The sequence below is a fragment of the Meriones unguiculatus genome, chromosome 11, assembly GCF_030254825.1.
Source record: "Meriones unguiculatus strain TT.TT164.6M chromosome 11, Bangor_MerUng_6.1, whole genome shotgun sequence".
Taxonomy (NCBI): domain Eukaryota; kingdom Metazoa; phylum Chordata; class Mammalia; order Rodentia; family Muridae; genus Meriones; species Meriones unguiculatus.
In genome coordinates, this window is record NC_083359.1 from 101,534,173 (window position 1) to 101,553,067 (window position 18,895).

Consider the following 18,895-nt stretch of genomic DNA (forward strand, 5'->3'; position numbering starts at 1 on the left):
GTTAAGACCAGGGACAGTCTGTTTATATAATTCCTGTACTTAACTGAGGAGCCAAGATAGTAGCATTGTAGTGTTTGGGATGCTCTTTTTCCAGCTTAGCATAAAAGTATGAAAGCACTTAATGGGTGAGGTGTTCATCGAGAGCTAATAGGAAGAGACAGAAGTGATAAGCAGTTTTATTCCAAGCAGTTCGAATATCTAGGTGGGTTTTTTCTTTGTCTTCAGTTGATGATGGGGAGATTCCACTGAGGGAAAAAGAGAAAAAAGTGCGTCCATTTTCGATGTTTGACACCGTGGACCAGTGTGCTGCTCCAGCCTCCTTTGGTACCCTGAGGAAAAACCAGAGTAGTGAGGACATCTTGTGGGATGCTCAGGTACTGGTGCTATCTCAGCTGCTATCTAATATGTTTCTCTAGTGCAGTTTTAAAGTACTCTCTGTGAGGGACAACAGAAGAAATACAACATCTGGAACATGAGGAAGTATAATAGGAGTCTGTTACTCCATTTCTGTTTAGATATGACTGTGCACTCCCTCCATGTTGGGGATGGCTGGCATATTTGCTTCTGAGTCACAGGTTTTTGCAGTTCTCTGAAGTGTGTAAGTACACTGAAGAAGAAAGTATTCATGTTGTGCAGGGTTTTGTTTTGTTGAAATCTCGTAGCCGAATATAGTGGCTCCTCACTATATTCCAACACTGGAAAGACTGAGGCAGAAGGGTTGCCTCAAATTTGAAGCCAGTCTTGGCTAAAGAGTGAACCTCTTTCTCAAAGAATGATAGCACAACAAAAACCCATGAAGAAATCTGGAAACAAGGTTATGTCAAAGACATGATAGTGAATCTTGAATGGCTGTGGGGGACCCTACCTTAGGGTAAGTGGACTTGTGGATGAATGCTGCAGGCTCGTGTTTTTTTCAAGCACATACAACTCTGAAATTGCTTGTTTTGGAGAGGTTTATTGAGTCTTGATTTTTGCTAATGCTGGCCTCAAACTTGTCCTCCTGCCTTAGGCTGCCAAGAGCTGGGATTACAGAAATGCACTTCTATGCTCAGTTAGGTTGTAAGACACTTTGACGAACAAGAATGTTTTCTAGGGTCCTGGAGAGATGGCTCAGAGGTTAAGAGTACTGGCTGCTCTTCCAGAGGTCCTGAATTCAATTCCAGGCAACCACATGGTGGCTCCTAACCATCTGTAATGAGATCTTCTGGTGTGCAGGTGTACATGCAGGCAGAACACTGCACTCATACTAAATAAAATTTTAAAAATGTCTTCTAGTATTGATGCCATCCATGGATATGAGAGATGGCAATAAAGAGTTTTGCCCAGCTAAGACGCAAGACTAGGAGGAAAGGAAATCATGAGGTTGGGGAGGAATATCACTATAAATCTCTTATTAATCTGATTTTAATTTTTTTTTATTTTTTATTATTTGATTTAAAGCCTTAATGATTTTAAGATTTAAAGCTTGTCATCTACTTTTCATGAGTGTCACCTAGTGTGCAGGAGTATATGTATGTATATATGCATGTTCATATGTGTGGGTTCATGTATGTGCCCGTGGGTGTGGAGGTCTGAGGTTGATGTTGGGAATTTTCTTCATTGCTTTTCTATCTTATTCTTTGAGGTGGGTTCTCTCAGTCACAGTCAGAGCTTGCTGACGTGGCTAGTCTTACTCGGCAGCTTGTAGGCTGGAATTACAGGCAAGCTCCCACTCAGCATTTCCATGGTCCCGGAATCCAGACTCCAGTCCACTTGGTGTATAGCAACTGCTTTAGGCCGTGAGCTAGTTAGAGACCCAGGAGCTCATGTTTTATAGTATTTGCTTGTATTTGTGAAATGAGCTGACTAGACTAGTTCATATACTTTTGTGTAGTGTTTTAACTGCCTTGCTGTGTTTGTGTGTATGTTACAGGCTGCAAATAAAAATGTGGCTAAAGTACCACCTCCTGTTCCTACAAAACCAAAACAGATTAATTTGCCTTATTTTGGACAAACCAGTCAGTCATCTGACATGAAGCCAGATGGAAATCCTCAGCAACTGCCAATAGCTGCTACATCCATGGGAGCTAAGCTCAGGCCTGCAGGGCCTCAGCCAAGGGTGCTGTTGTCTCCGGGTGCGCCTTCAGCTGCCCAAGACCAAGTCCTGTCTCCAGGCTCTAAGCAAGAAAGTCCACCTGCTGCTGCAGTCCGACCCTTTACACCCCAGCCTTCCAAGGACACGTTTCCTCCAGCGTTCCGAAAACCCCAGACTGTGGCGGCGAGCTCCATCTATTCCATGTATACCCAGCATCAGGCACCAGGAAAAAACTTCCAGCAGGCTGTGCAAAGTGCCTTGACAAAGACACATCCCAGAGGCCCCCACTTTTCAAGTGGTAAGGTTCCATTTGTTTGTGTTTTTAAGTGTGTTTCGGGGGGGATTGGGCTTGCAAGAATGCACTTGGAAGAGTGAGTGCACAGGCCATTGTGCATGAGGAGGTCAGTCTCTCCTTCCATCGGCATTCCACAGGTAGGACTCAGGCTGTTAGGCTTGCACGGTAAGCACCTTTAGACACGGCCATCTCACCTAGCCCTTGGTCGCTAAGGTTCTTGGTTTTGTTTTTTACCTGTTCTGGGCTTAAGTCCTGTGCCAAGCTACCAGCAGACAGTAACATGCCAGGTCTCTAGTTACATTGAGCTGTCATAAGAATTTTAACTGCTCCGGGTAGCTTAATGGGAGCTTAATGGAGTGCCTACTGCATGTCACCACCACAGTAATCATGGCAGACACTGCATCGTGTCCTATTTTCCTGTCTACAGCTATGATAGAATACGCCCACAGAGGGCAACGTAAAGGAGCAAAGGATTTATTGTCCAGAAACCCAAGCAGCTGGTCACATTGTAGTCACAGTCAAGAGTAGAGAGAAATGATTAAGCCCACTGTGCCTGCTTGTTCTCAGCTGCTTTCTTCTGTCTTACATAGTTCAGGACTCCTACCTAGCGAGCGGCGATACACAGTGGGCTGGGCCTTCCCACATCAGTTCACGGGCATGAGTCCCCACAGGCATGCCCACGAGCCATCCTGATCTAGACAGTTCCTCAGTGACACTCTCTTCGAAGGTGGCAAGTTAACAGTTAAAAACTAGCGTGACACATGAATTAGGTATCAGTTTTGAGGAGCTTGCTGATATAGGGAAACAGGGTCACAGAAGGCTGCATCTTTACATTTAGTTTGACGGTTCTTGATATGTGGAAGATGGGACGATTACATTATCTCTTTATTTTTTAAAAGCAGAATTCTCTTGTATTCTAGATCATTCTAATGAGGATACCACCACTAAGTACATATGAAACTATAATATAATTATTTTTTGTTAAACATATGCAGTCTGGATGTTTGAGTTTGTTTTTTAGATTATAGTTGGCCATTCACTGAAAATGGCTCTGGAGTTATGAAATAAGCATATAATTGTGGTTTAGACCTATCAAAACAGATATTAAAGTGTCAGTGTACTGCTATCCCTTAGTCTTTTCATTAATCCTTGGTAAATACTGCCAATATAATAATTTGGAGATGAGATAATGCTGACGTAATTGGAATGTTTCAGGAGAATGTCTTTGGGAAAGACAAACGTTTCTCGGTTTTGTGAGCCAAGTGTGACTTTCCACACTGATCTACATTTGAATAGTATGTAAGCTGGGTAGTTTATGTTTAGATTTAGTTAGTATACATGGACAGATTAACAGTTTTTCTTGATGCCACAGTTCATGGTTTCTTACAATTGGCCACACTTTCCTTCTTACTGTTTCATAGAACAGTGGTGCATGTGATAATCATTGGAGATTATGATTCTATAGTAAATGCAAAGATGGAAATGTTTACTTTGTCTTTGTTATTTTAAAAAAATCAAGTGTATGTGAGGGGAATGATGTAGCAACTATGAAATGAAGAGAGACTTCACTTGCCAGTAGCTCTTTTCTTACCAGTCTTGTTTAATTAGCACTAACTGTGGTTTTTCTTTTCTCTCCTTCCCAATTAGTGTATGGCAAGCCCGTGATAGCTGCTGCTCAGAATCTACAACAGCACCCAGAGAACATTTATTCCTGTAGCCAGGGCAAGTCTGGCAGTCCAGAGCCTGAGACAGAGCCTGTTTCTTCAGTTCATGAGAGCCATGAAAACGAAAGGATTCCTCGACCACTTAGCCCAACAAAATTATTGCCTTTCTTGTCTAATCCTTACCGAAACCAGAGCGATGCTGACTTAGAAGCCCTACGAAAGAAACTATCTAATGCACCAAGGCCATTAAAGAAACGTAGCTCCATTACAGAGCCAGAAGGCCCTAATGGGCCAAATATTCAGAAACTTTTGTATCAGAGGACCACCATAGCTGCCATGGAAACCATCTCTGTCCCATCATACCCATCGAAGTCATCAGGCTCAGTGACTGTCAACACGGACAGCACAGTTGACATCCCAAATCCATATTTACACGTGGAGCCAGAGAAGGAGGTGGGCTCTTTAGTTCCTGAACCATTGTCTCCAGAGGATATAGGGAGTGCCAGTACAGAGAACCGTGATGTGCCAGCTCCGTCTCCAGGCCTTGATTATGTGCCTGAGGGAGCCACAGACAGCATTTCACATCTCCAGAATAACACAGAAGAGGCCAACCCAGAGGCCCCCCATTTACTTGAAGTATACCTAGAAGAATACCCCCCATACCCACCTCCTCCATACCCATCTGGGGAGCCAGAGGGGCCTGAAGAAGACTCTGCACGCATGCGCCCACCTGAAATCACTGGGCAGGTGTCTCTGCCTCCTGTAAGTAATGCAGTGTCCCATGTTCGTCTAGGAGACCTTCCCTTGCGATGCTCATCATGGGGCCTGTAGTCTTCTCTAGTTCGTGTTTTTATCTGATGATGATCCCTTGGTATGAAGTGGATCTTTGTAGTCTTGGTTTTTGACAGCACTGGGACACATTCATGCTGAGCTATGTATTCCAGTCCTCTTTTTATATTTTATTTTATTTTTAATTTTTTATTTTATTCATTTATTTTATTCATTCATTCATTTGTTTGTTTGTTTTTTATAATGTCTCACTCAGTTGCCCAGATAGGCCTTACGCCTCTGGAGTAGGTGAGATATAGACCTTGGCCACCAAGTCACCCTCAGGGTGGGAGTTACAGATGCTGTAACATTAATGTAAGAATATTGCTGTATTTTGCTGTATGTGTGTGGTGCAAGGTTCTTTAAAGGAAACGGATTTTGTCCTTGTGCCTGTAAAAAAACACCTCTGTTGTTTGCTCTCTAGTGGAAAGCACACTAGCGAAACAGCACTGTATTGAAACACGTATGGATCATTTGCTTAGCTCTAACATCTGCAGAATGTGTTATGTCACTGCTTCCAGGCTTTGAGACTTTTTAAGACTTTGTTTTCATTTTACGTATATGAGCTTTTTGCCTACCTGTCTAATAAATGTATATTGTGTGCCTAGTATACAAGGAGTCCAGAAGAGAGTGCCAGAGCTCCTGGAACTGGAGTTAGGGATACCGTTAGCTACCATGTGGGTGCTGGGAATCGAACTGGGGTCTTCTGTAAGAGCAACGCTTAAAACATAAAATTTAAAAGGATTGAAGAGAGTGGGCACAGGAGAGAAAACTGGGGAGGGTAGATAGGCTCTTTGGCCTCTTCCTTCCCTTCAGTGTTGTTTGGAAATCACTAGCAAATAGTCTCTTGGTTTCCTTTTTCTCTAGTGTCAAGTTTTTCTGAAACTGTGTTTCTGGCCTGAAAATGCCTTCTACACTTCTTCAAATATTAAAATTGTTTTGTAGGTTTATCGTGTCACTTTGAAATAGGTGGATGTAAAAGTAACTTCTTTTCCAGTGGGAGAATACCATAGTGTCTGCTTTTCTCTAGCAGTAATTTTTGTTTCTTTAGGCACAAACAAAATAGAATGCTAAGCTGTGAATTTAAAATAGTAAAAATCAGAATGGCGCCTTTGAATGATTATTTAAATGGATTTTGTTTGTCTGATCCCATATTTTTTATATCAGTTTGTACTTTCTTTGCAAGATTCTGTTATTTTCTTTCTAGAAAAATGGCTGCTTTCTTCTTCCCATCTTAAGGGAGACAGATGTGATGATTGTGTTTCTCTGAAAGTATGTGGCCAGGTGCTTGCGTTGTGAAGCATCCAGAGGCTGTGAGCACTGTCTTGGGCTCATTACACTTTCTAACACTTAATTCTCTCCTAGCTGCAAGGCATGTTATTTGTTACTTAATATTTTACAAAGCTCTGGCTCGTCACATCTGAGATAAAATCAAAAGGGGCTAGCAGGATGGTTCAGTGGGCCAAAGCACTCACTACCAAGCCTGACAACCTGAGTTCTATTTCTGTGACACAAATTGTGGACCAAGAAGTGAGTGACTCCTGAAAGTTAGGTTGTCTTCTGACTTCCATATTCGCACTGTGACACGAGTATGCACGCACACACACATACATAAATAAATGTAACTTAAGAAATCTGATTGTGTGTGTATATAAAAATCCCTTTTTATAAGATGTTAGATTTCATTTTTAAAGTGCCCCTTTAAGGCATAACTTACTAACCTATCTTAGGATATAATGTTCTCCCTTTGTGTATCTATCTAGTTATAACTGATCATCTTTGTTATTTAGCCTAATAATTTGCCTGTGCCTTAGGAGGAAGGATTATGGTATGAAATACTTAAGAGGAAGGCTTACCTAGATTAAATTCTGGTCCTGATGGTTTCTGACTGTGCTCCTTTCCTTTTGTGGGCAGCAAGGAGGATTGGGCTGTTAGTGGGATTAAGTAAATAATGACTTACGCGTGTGAGCTCTCACGATTCTGAGTATTGGCCAGGTGAAGAGTGAGGCTCGCCGTGTTGTACTGTCAGATAAGGGACTTAGAGACAGTCTTGTCTGGTCAGCTTGCCACCAGGTTTCAGTTCACTCTGGCTCCATAGCCAGGCTTTCGTGGCATACTCCTAGGAGCGCAGGGCCTGGGAGACAGACAGGAAGATTGCAAGTTCAAAGTCAGTCTGGGCCACGTGTTGAGTTCCAGGCCAGCTTGAGCTAAATGTCAAGGAAAAGAAGGGGGAGGGGAGAGGCCCCGAACAGTAGTTCTTTTCACTAATTCAGCTGAGTGCTGCCTTTACTCTTGTTGCTCTCTAATTTCCACAATTTCCTTTACAGGGCAAAAGGACAAACTTGCGTAAAACTGGCTCTGAGCGGATTGCTCATGGAATGAGGGTGAAATTCAATCCTCTCGCTTTGCTCCTAGATTCATCATTGGAGGGAGAATTTGATCTTGTACAGAGAATTATCTATGAGGTAAGTTTCTTAAATATAACTTTGTATTTTATTTTAAAGCTCAAAATAGAAAACTACTATAGAGAAGTTCTATTTAAAAATTTTCTCTTTTGTGGAGTTGTGGAGAGGAATATTGAACATGCTTCAAAATAGGCTGTGTTATTTTAAGAATCTAACTGTAAGATTTTGATAATGTAGGAGTTGAGACTGGCACATGAAATATTTTAATGTATGCCTCTTTGTTAGGGAGAGCATGCCTCATTGAAAGTTGCTCTGAATGAATTTGTATTTTATAGTATGATAGTATAGAATTAACAGGTGTAGTCTCAGATTTTTTTTTTTTTACGATTCATGATCCTCCTACCTCAGTTTCATGAGTACTGGAATGACAGGCATGTGCCACCAGGCCCAAAGATTTTAGTTGAACTCCTTTAGCTTCCCATAGCAAATAGGATCTGCTTAGAAACCAGTGTGGTGAGAATTGGAAGGAAGAACAATGGTAACTGAGGGTGTAGTTTTGACACTGATTTTTAAACAAAACCTTCTTATAGTAAGTACTTACTCAATTTGGCTATGCTGTCTGCCCTGTTTCTAGGATTTTTCTTGATGGCTCCTCTATGTTTCAGTTACGATTTTTAAAACCAGAGTTTCTGTTTTATTGATCCTAAGAGGCCGGTTAGTGATGACATAAATTGGAGTGACTCTCACCTTTTTATCGGTGTAATAGGTTGATGACCCAAGCCTACCAAATGATGAGGGCATCACAGCTCTTCACAATGCTGTGTGTGCGGGCCACACAGAAATTGTGAAGTTCCTGGTGCAGTTTGGTGTGAATGTCAACGCGGCAGATAGTGACGGATGGTAAGTTTCTCATCTAACTCCTGTCAGACATCACTGGGGGTGCCCGCGTAGAGGCAGAGGCATAGCGCTATTGGAAGGCGTAGAAATGGCCAGCACACGTCCTTCCTTCACTTGCTGCCCATGAGCTGCTTTAGGACTTGCTGTGTCTTCTTGTAGTGGCCATTTTGTTCAATTTCTGAAAGCAAAAGAAGTTTTAAATTTTAATGGTAGTGTGCTGCAATAAAACTGCCAGCCTCCCTGCTCTGTGCTTGGAGGTCACTGAATAAAGTAAGATCTACTAGATCAAAAGCATTGTAGTGTTAGGGCTGTCCAGGTGGCTGCCACATGAACAATGGGCAGGGGCCCACACTATAGTGTGGACACTGGACAAAGCGGGGAAGTCACATGACAAGGAGACAGTGCAGGATCTTGCGCTACGCAAACCAGCCATAATGTATAACTTACCGACTATTGGCATTTTCTCTAACATTTTTAGAGCTCAGTTGATCACATCCATCTTGATACTTCAGAAAGTGAAGCCATAGGAGAGACAAAGCTCTTTCTGTGGAGGAATAGGAAAACTTTTCCTATATAGGACTAAAAATGTTACAATTTAATTTCCTGTTTACTTAAGTACCGTAAGCTTATTAGTTTTTTAATGTTATCAGATGCTTATGTATGTAAATCATAAATTTGAATTATCCTATCATTCCAAGTGACTGTGGTCATCTATATGAAGACTGTTTCCCTTTTGTTAGATGCTTGTTATTGTTAGAAGTAATACTTGGAGAAGTTTATGGTTGTATTTTAAAATGTGTGTCCACTGTGGAAAAATACACACAATAGAAAAGAAGAAAACAATCAATCTGCACCTCCACAGTTTAAAAGTACACAACATTGAAATTTTAATATAGTTCCTTCCGTGTGTGTATGTGTGTGTGTGTGTGTGTGTGTGTGTGTGTGTTCCCTGCACAGTAAATTTAGAACCTCCTGTATAAGCCATGTTCTTTATAGCTCCTCTAGTCCTCAAGTTCTTTGATGTGTGTGTTTGTATATATGTGAATATATATTTATTTATGTGTGTGTATATACACACACACACCTTTTTTGGTTTAGCACAAGCAAATCTTACTATCATATTATCCATTTTTGAGACTTTAGATTGTATAATTTTTCACTCTTAGAAATTAGAACTGAAAAGTCTGTAGGACATGGGCTGGGGAAGATGGTGTATTAGGTAAAGCGCCCGCCCTGCAAATATGAGGACCCGAGTTTGGGTTCCCAGGTCTGTAACTGTTGCAGGGCAGGCAGAGATAGATAGGTCATGGAGCTTCCTGGGCAGGCAGCATAGCTAGTTGGTAAACTCAAACTCAGAGGAAAACGCCGTCTCAAAATAGAAGGAAGTCTCCATCAATAGAGGGAGATGCCTGTTGTTGACCTTTAACGTTGGTGCACGCACGCACACACATACACACACATACACACACAAATACACAAATGCACAAGTCTGTATTCATATTCTCCAAAATAACCAAAATAATAAAGATAGTATTCTGGAGTAAAAAGGGCCAGAATTTCTATTTTTAAAAACTTATGTCTTGGACTGGAGAGATGGCTCAGAGGTTAAGAGCACTGGCTGTTCTTCCAAAGGTCCTGAGTTCAATTCCCAGCAACTGCATGGTGGCTCATAACCATCTATAAAGAGATCTGGTGCCCTCTTCTTGCCTGCAGGCAGAATATAGTATAAATAATAAATAAATAAATCTAAAAAAACAAAACAAAACGTTATATCCAGCTGTGGGTGGTGACACACGCCTGTAACCCTAGCACTTAGGAGACAGAAGCAGGTGGATCTATGAGTTCAAAGCCAGCCAAGACTATATAGGGATAAATAAATAAACTGTAAATAAATAAACAAACCTTTTACCCATACCACAGGTGAGATGTAGCTCAGTGGTGGAGCGCTTGTCTGGCATGAATAAGTGCCAGGGACTCCCAGAACTGTGCAGGTAGAATAAATGAGAGAGGAGACACAGAGAGAAAACAAACAGAAAAGCATACAGACAAGGGAACCTGGCTGAAGGAGGAAAAGAAAAAGTAAAGAAATACTATGCAGTTCAGAGCCTGATTATTAATACCTGTCTCAAGCCAGTTTTCTGTGTTTGGAGATTTGAGATGCCACAGATTTCCTTCGATGGTATTGATAACCATATGTGTATATTGATAACTATATATTGGTATAGGCTAACTCATTGCCTAAAATAGATGAAATTTTGTATGTGTGCGTGCATGCATGTGTGTGCACGTGTGTGTGTTACAGTCACTGTTTTAAGATTTTCAGGAATCATCTCTGCAGTTCGTTACAGCTACTTTTCTACTTAGAATACACATGTATATAATGAAAAACTAAAATTTAAACAAGAAGTAATTACAGAGGTGGGGAATCCAGAAAGAACCAAATCTATTTTTTTCTGTTCTTTTTAGATCACAGTGAAGACTTTATTAATATATATATATATATGAGTTTTGATTCTTCACACTAGTATTCAGCTCCTAGCTTCATTGTGGTCTATTGCTTCAGATACTTTCCTTTGTAGCTGTAATTCTTTTATTGGAACAGTCATCTGTCTTGATTGAACTGGTTTTAAAAGCCATTTGTGGGGCTAATGGGTAAGAGGCTGAGGATCTTGCTTCACAGACAACTTACCCAGTGGCGGTCTCGGCTTGGGGAAACACCTGTAACAGTTCTCTGTCCTGCTTCCCAGGACCCCGCTGCATTGCGCTGCCTCCTGTAACAATGTCCAAGTGTGTAAGTTCTTGGTGGAGTCAGGAGCAGCTGTGTTTGCTATGACCTACAGTGACATGCAGACGGCTGCCGACAAGTGCGAGGAGATGGAGGAAGGCTACACCCAGTGCTCGCAGTTTCTCTATGGTACGTGCCAGTGTGAGCGCGTATGCTGGCTGCTGCGTTCATTTACCCCTTTGTCTCTAGGGAGTAGCTCAAAGCTCAACAGGTATTTTATTATTTGCTCTGCGTAATTCCGGATGCTGAAATTAGGACAGCCTAGGTCACAGATACAGCAGCTTCTGTGCGCGTGCCTAGAAAAAGCTGTCGTCAAAGCCATCCTCAGCTGCAGCTGACTCTTGGTGTTAATTTAAGTCTTTATACATTCAAAAGACGCCCTGTTTAAAAAAATAAAAAGACGCCCTGTTAAGGTGTTAGCACTCAGAGAATTACAGCATGTTGTGAAATGAGATTAAAAAATAAACACAACACAGCACATTATGATTTTGATTACCGTAAAAAATGCCCTGTTAGGACTATATCTGGATACTGATCTCTGTTTAGGGAAAAGCAGGAGTGAAGTTGAGATGGGTATATGTTGATTATTTTTTATGTAGGACTTTTTTTTTTTAATTTACATTTGAAGTTAATTTTTCTGTTCATTTTGGCTTGAGAGGACAGGAAATCCGGAGGCTTCAGGAGTCTAGATTGCCCAATGTCTCAAAAGCTTAACAATTGTTGGAAAAGTTTCCTGAGATTAAAGGCACAGCCCTTTGCCTCCTCTGCCTGGCTATGTTCCTTAGGTGTTTCTGCCTCTTTTAGGTTGCAGGTGAGAAGAGAGATTGTTCTTGAGCCCCACAAGGCTCACATCATCTTTCTAAGTGCTTTTTCTTTATTTTTCTGCTGTGTGTTTAGTGGCGCTAGTTTTGAACCCAAGGCCTTACACTTACTAGCAGGTGGCTACTCCTGAGTGACTCCAGCCCTTCAAGCTGTTTTTTCACTATTGAGACTCATTTTGATTTTTTTCAACTTTGGACCGATAGAGTATTTTGACATTAACAATATTTCTATATCCATATGATAGACTATGATATTTTTAAAGACATGAAGGATATTTGGTCAGTTTTTTGATTCATGATTGGATCACAGATGTCAGGGTTGTTAATGATACAGCCTGAAGGTAACTGCTGGTAATGGACTGGGCACAGTGGGACTGGGAACAACTTCCCATCTAAGGGAGAAGAACATGACCTCTTTGATACCATCTGGATTTTTTATAAAATTTATTTTCCCATTTTATTTTACTTTATTCTATTAATGTGAATGGTTTGCCTTCATATATGTCTATGCACCGCATGTATATAGTGCCCTAGAGGCCAGATTAGGCATCGGATACCCTGGTCCTGGAGTTAGAGAGTGCCATGTGGGTGCTCAGAATTAAACCTGGGTCCTCTGGAAAAGTAGCTAATGGTACGTCTCCACAGCCCTGCCGCGATTCTTAATTTCATTGAAAACTGGGGCTTGAATTGTTAATTTGAGCATATTGTAGTACCTAGGATTTCTTTCCATTCCCATCCCAAACAGAAACGAAATGAATCTTTAAAATGTTGTGGAGTTACATTTGTGTGAAGTTTTGTTGCCCAGTCTTGTTTGTGATGTCTGGGTGGGAGCCTATGGCTTTTCACGTGCTTCATGAATACTCTCCCACCGAGAGACCCTCCGGCTGTTGTCTTACCCTGCTTTTCCTGTGGCTTTAAAATGCCAGAATTTATCTGACCCGTTAAGTTGGCAGAACTTTCTTTTGGAAAAGAACAGTTTTCATTTTGTTGCTGTTGTTTTAAAAGATGTATTTGTTTGTTTGTTTGTTTGTTTGTCGAGTGCTCTAGCTGCATGAATGCTTGCATGCCAGAAGAGGGCATCAGATCCCAGTATTGATAGTTGTGAGCCACCATTTGGTTACTGGGAATTGAACTCAGGACCTCTGGGAAAGCAGACAGTGCTCTTAAATGCTCAGCCATCTCTCCAGCCCCCACATGCTGGTTAATTGATATATTAATTGTCATAGGCTGATGAGTAATTGTTGGGTGCTCTGAGCTGAAAAATATGTTTGAAAGTCAAATAGATATTTTCCTAAACTTTTACAATATAAAGGTAAAAAAAATTGTCTTGCTGTAAACCTTATTGTCATGTCCCCATCTGCTTTCCTCTGCTTTCTTCCTGTGGTGCCAGGTGTCTAGTTTCTCCAGCCTTGTACCACTCTTCACTTTTAGGGTACAAAAGGAGGTTGAACCTAACTCACGGTTAGTAAGTAACTGCTGGAAAATGGCCTTTTGAGGATTTTCTCCTGCCCTGTTTGTAGATTTCAACATCCAGAATTGTGATTTTTCTTTTAGAGTAACCATGTGTAGACTTTTCTGTCTTATGTAACCCTCTGTATTCTGCATTCTAACAGATGATATTGTGCTTTTCCTTCTACTAACTAGGACTTGGTGTAGGCACGTAAACAGCTGACAGCCTTCTGAAAGTTTTCCTGTTGGCTCTGTGTGTTCAGTGAGGACTGAAGTTGCAGAGCCCTTTGGCCATTATGCTTAGAAGTAGGAAGTTGACAAGTGTGTCATTTTCTTTTTTAATGTCATAGATTTAAACAGCTTTTCTTTTAGCTCCTGGGCTAACAGAAGGCTTCTTCTCTAGGGAAGGTACGCCTTGCAAGATGCCTAGGAGGTGTTCGCTGTTGGCCTTGTGGACCTGACATTGTTTGTCTTCTGTAAACACTGCTGAGCTTCCAGGTTCTCTCCCACGCTGGGACATTTATTTCTTGAGGGCTTACTGTTGTAGTTCTGACATTCTAGTGAGTGTCCTTTTCCCACTTGCTTCAGAGTCTACAGTCCTCTGAGTGGTAATCTGAGTGGCGAGTTCATGGTCTGTCTTCTGTTTCTTTTGTAGGAGTTCAGGAGAAAATGGGCATCATGAACAAAGGAGTCATTTATGCGCTGTGGGATTATGAGCCCCAGAATGACGATGAACTGCTCCTGAAAGAAGGAGACTGCATGACTGTCGTCCGCAGGGAAGATGAGGATGAAGTCGAGTGGTGGTGGGCACGCCTCCATGATAAGGAAGGCTATGTTCCTCGCAACTTGCTGGGGGTAAGCCGCTCCAGCACTGACCGTGTTTTGTGTGCAGGAAAGTGGAGCTTTGCGTGGAGTGCTGTGCAGATTCAGTGCAATTCACTGCCCTTTGTTAACAAGACATTACAGGGCTGGAGAGATGGCTCAGCAGTTGAGAGCACTTGATGCTCTTACAGAGGACTCAGGTTCAGCTCCCAGCATCTCCGTGGCAGCTCTCGACCGTCTATAAATTCTAATTCTAGGGGATCAGATGCCTGTTCACTGCACACACATGATACACATACATACATGCAGGCAAAGCACTCATACACATAAAATCTTTTAAAAAAAATAGACAAAGCTTAAATTTTTGATGCTCTTTAGACTTACAGCCACATCTACTGTGCACCTGATTATACTTAGGAACATATTAATAGGTTTGAAAGCAAGAATAACATGCTTCCAAATTTTTGCATTAGGCTCTTTTATAGATTTAAGCCAGGTGCCATGTAGACCGTGTCCATATTCCCAGCACTTGGGAGATGGAAGTAAGAAGATTGAAAACAAATTCTTCAATGGGCTTGGGTATTCTTGTGTGGGGGCTGTGTACAACAGAGTGTGTTGGGTGTGTCAAAGAATGAAAGAAAATAGTATAGGTAGCTTGGGATTGCTTGTGAGTCTATTGGTAAGAAATGGGAAAAGCTTAAGGGAAGGAAGAGTGGGGTGACGTATGCAGGTAGGTCACAGGCACCGGGGTCCATGTCCCTGCTGATCCACTAGAACGTTCTGTCCTGGGGAAGCCTGGAGAAGCCTGCCTCCTGAGCTTGCTGTGCCGGCAGTGCAGGCAGTCCTGGAGAGTGCTGGTGGGTTTATTAAGCGTCACATCGGCAAGGTCTGTTAGGTAGACAGTAGGTAGAAGCCGGAGGGCGGTTTCTCCAGCATTGTGGCAGGAGCAGGAATCTGTCTGCTAAGGTTCCTCTGCTTGAGTGGTTCACCTGACTTTGGCCTGGGCCCTGGCATTCTGGATTCTGACAGTGACTCCCTTTCCTAGAGTTGCCTGTCACGTGTCCATTATTAAGTCATTTGCTGCATCTCACTGCTGCTTTCCAGACAGTAGCATTTATTGTGAAATCAACCACTGAGCCATCTCTCCAGCCTCATCACCCCTAGTCTTTCAAGAGCTTGGATTATAGTTGTTCAACTTCATGCTCCGACGAGTTCCCCTCCACGGTGTTTTGCTGTGTAGCTGAGGCTGGCCTCAAACTCCGAATCCTCCTACCTTCCAAGTGCTAGGTTTGTAGATATGTGTCACCTGCCTACCTCATTTGTTATAAATGGGTAACCAATTATGCATATTTGTGGTATATACCATGATTTTTAGAAACATTTATTTTATGTGTATATGTGTTTATGCATGTGCCAAGCAAGTGTGTGAGGTCAGAAGACACTTTTGGGAATTCAGAGATTGAGCTCAGGTCACGAAGCTTGACAGCTGGTGTCCTTATCTGCTGAACCATCTTCCCAGCTCCTATCTTCCCAGCCCCTAACCCAACTTTAAAATAACGGTTTATATTTATAAAATAGCTAAGCCAATCGACTTGTATAACCTGACATGTCTAACTTTTTATTTTGTGATGAAAATAGAATGTTAGTTTCCAATTAGTATGTGTGACTTTGAACTATAATTCCATTGTACAATAGAACTGCGTATAAATTCACTTTTTAGTAAAGAAATCCCCCGGGTTAATGCGGTGGGAGGATTATTCTCAGGAGGGGAGGCAGCTAGTCAGAGACTGTTGAACCCTCAGAAGGTTCTGAAATCAACAGACTGGGACAAAAGTTGTAATTTTAGTCCTAAACATAGATCCTCTTGGTTGTCTGGCAATCTCTTATGGAAGTGTGCTGTACATATCATATTTAAGTATCTTTTTTTTGGTGTTAAATAAAGGCAATTTCACAATGTAGAATTTTTAGACAGGCTCAGCCGTGAATCTGGAAAGTGCCTTGGTGAATGTTCTCTTAAATGAACCCTCCATTCCTCTTGTTTCCTTGTCCATAAGAGAAAGAAGGGGGAGGTGTGTAGTTTGATGGTTGAAATTCTCGTTTGACTTGCTCTGGGCCTCAAAGGGCCTTGCAAGGCTCACATAGCCGCTCCTCCCCTTGTTATGGGAAGCACAGGCCAGCAGCTTTTTTTCCCTAAGTGTGCTGACTCATTTTGTTCCTGATAGGCCCAGGGCCCACCCACGGTGTCATGTCCTTGTGAAAAAGGTTGAAGAAGTGTAGCTGACTTCTGTGGGTGGTCACAACACTTTGGAGCTGAGGGCAGAAGATTGTGAGGCTAGCCTGAGCTACCCAGAGAGACCCTGCCTTTAAAAAAAAAAGGGTGGGGGAAGAAAACTTTGTGTCCTGTCATAATGGGTGTTCCAAATCCTGGCACATACAGCAGTGTATAAGCAGCCTTCAGCAGTTTGGCTTCCCTGGACTGCTCTGTGGTTGAGCATACTGCAAGTTGAGTTAATGCCTGGAGTTTCTGTGTCCCTTGCCTAGTGACGCTGTTCCCGCTGGTGGGCCCTCTGACCTTCAAAGTCTTTTAGAGAGTGGCCAGTGAGCCAGGGCTGAGTGTGAGCCCTGTGCACTCAGGTGGCCAGCGTGCTTCCACAGCTCACTGCTTTCCTGAGTTGATCTCCCGTGTCACATTCCTTTCTGTGTTTATTGGAATATTGTAGAGCTTCCATGTATAAGGCACATGTAAATATTTTTTTTAAATTCTCTTGCAGTTATACCCAAGAATTAAACCCAGACAAAGGAGCTTGGCCTGAGACTTGAGTTAATGAAGAATTAATAAGCTAGAAGAAATACTATTATTGTTCTGGGAAAAAAAAAATAAAAGACTTAGTTTAATGGCATTGTAGCTTGAAAGCAATGAAGAATGTGCCCTGGAAGAAAATGAAGGATTGCAGACGTCAACATTAGCAGAGGACAGAAGCGTCAGGAATTGCGATGCTCAGCACCATCCATGCTGAGCAGAGTGCTTATTGCGGCACACATAGGCAGCAACAAGCCTGTTTTTGTCAAGAAATGGGACCATTCACTGGGCTGTGGGAAATGAGCTGCTTGTCCTGCTTAGGGCATTTTGGCACTGTTCCCATACCAGTCCCCTGCCAGAAAGGACCAGTGCCATGTCGCACCATCTCCAGCTGTCGCCAGCAGCAGCAGGTTTTGGGGGTCCCTGGCGCTGCACACTTGTGTGTTATCAGTGAAGAACTGTTAGCTGCTTGGCAGTGAGCAATAACTATTGTATGAGTTCCTGTAGCAGTTAAGAATTATGCATATTGAATACTGAAACTAAACTACACTACCTAATCTGAATTAGATTTAGAATCTTGTTTTTAGGCTGAATTTGAATCTATATTTATTGTCTTTTTGTATCTTGGAAATTAGAGATTTGTTATAGATTTACCTGTATTTGTCAGGATCATAGCTGATTTTAAAATGATTGTAATAAAATTAAACTTTATGACTCTAAGCCATTTACTGGTTTTCCTTTTAATGTCATAAACAGCTTTGGTTGTAGATCATAAGCCATTGGGCTGTCTCCTGCACAGCTCAGAAGTAATGAACTGCTTGATCAACATACGGGAACTGTGCTAAGATTTTTTTACAGTGGAGTGAGAAGTGCTTCTTAATTACAGAAAACTCAGCTTTGCAGTTCTCAGATCTGGATAGCTGGAATATCAAGCTTCTTTTCGAGACTGAGGGTATGCACATGCATGTATGTGTGTGTTTCATCTGTGGAGGCGGAAGAGGACTTCAGACCCCTTGAGCTGGGTTTGAAATGGTTTGTGAAGTACCTGATGTCAGTGTTGGGGTCTGAACTCTGGCCTTCTGATAGAGCAGTCAGTGCTCTTAGCCACCTCTCCAGCCCCTAGTTTTGTAATTTCAGAAAAGATCTTGGAGATCATAGTGACAAAAAGTTTCCATGGACCTGCAATGTCTGCTGGGTCATTTTAATGTCTGTTTTTTTTGTTTTTTGTTTTTTTTTTTTTTTTTACATTTTTCAAAAAGTTATTCACATTCATTTATTTGTCGTTTATTTACTTTTACTGCCAATCAAATTAATGAGTTGTTTTAGAGCCCATTTTGCTTAATGGAACTGTAATTTAGTAGAAGATATATATGCAAAACCAGTGGTTACGTTTTCTAGATGTTTTTAAGAGAAGCTGGGTTCTAGCAAGGCGAGTAGATGAGAAACCACGTAACCCTTCAGATAATGGAGAAGGAACGACACAGGAGACCGCGCAGGAGGAAAAATTCTGATGCCATGGGTGTTCCTTCCCCGTTAGTGAGGTTGGCACAGATCTAGGGATTTTTCAGACTAAGTTTCCTAATCAGCTAACACCATGGGGAGATCAGCTTGGATTAACCAGGTGGACCCAGTGTAATCACATGAGCCCCTGAAAAGCAGGCAGAGAGGCAGGAGCCTGAGCCAGAAGGTCAGCTAGACTTAGGGTGTTTTTGAAGATGAAAGCGGTCATGAACTGGAAAGTATGGAAACTAAGAAAAGCTCTGGACCGAGAGGCTGCAAGGACTTAGGACCTCAGGCTGGTAGCCACGAGGACCTGAGGGCACCCCACCAGGCAAGTCAGTCTGTCTAGGGGTGAGTCCCCATGTGGGGATGCGGTCTGCACTAGCGCTTGTTTGGCCCCAGTCTGTGTAAGTGTGGGATCCGGCGTTTTTAAGCCCCCAAGTTTGTATGAGATGGAAACACATGACGTGGATTCCAGAACTAGACTGTTGCACTCTGTGATTACTTGTATCACCTTGCCAAAACAGTTGACCTCTGGGAGACTTGCTCTGCTAA

At 42.1% G+C, this 18,895-nt stretch overlaps 1 protein-coding gene across 1 annotated transcript in view; it reads left to right on the forward strand.

Moving 5' to 3' along the window:
- Nucleotides 1–17,560, forward strand: part of Tp53bp2 (tumor protein p53 binding protein 2) — a 52,800-nt gene extending 35,240 nt beyond the window's left edge. The window contains exons 11-18 of the mRNA XM_021633645.2: nt 226–374; nt 1,913–2,372; nt 4,017–4,795; nt 7,189–7,326; nt 8,033–8,166; nt 10,911–11,077; nt 13,874–14,073; nt 16,812–17,560. Of these exons, the coding sequence (XP_021489320.1) occupies nt 226–374; nt 1,913–2,372; nt 4,017–4,795; nt 7,189–7,326; nt 8,033–8,166; nt 10,911–11,077; nt 13,874–14,073; nt 16,812–16,853 (2,069 nt within the window). The 3' untranslated portion in view covers nt 16,854–17,560. The remainder of the gene's footprint in view (nt 1–225; nt 375–1,912; nt 2,373–4,016; nt 4,796–7,188; nt 7,327–8,032; nt 8,167–10,910; nt 11,078–13,873; nt 14,074–16,811) is intronic.
- Nucleotides 17,561–18,895: the final 1,335 nt, after the last annotated feature.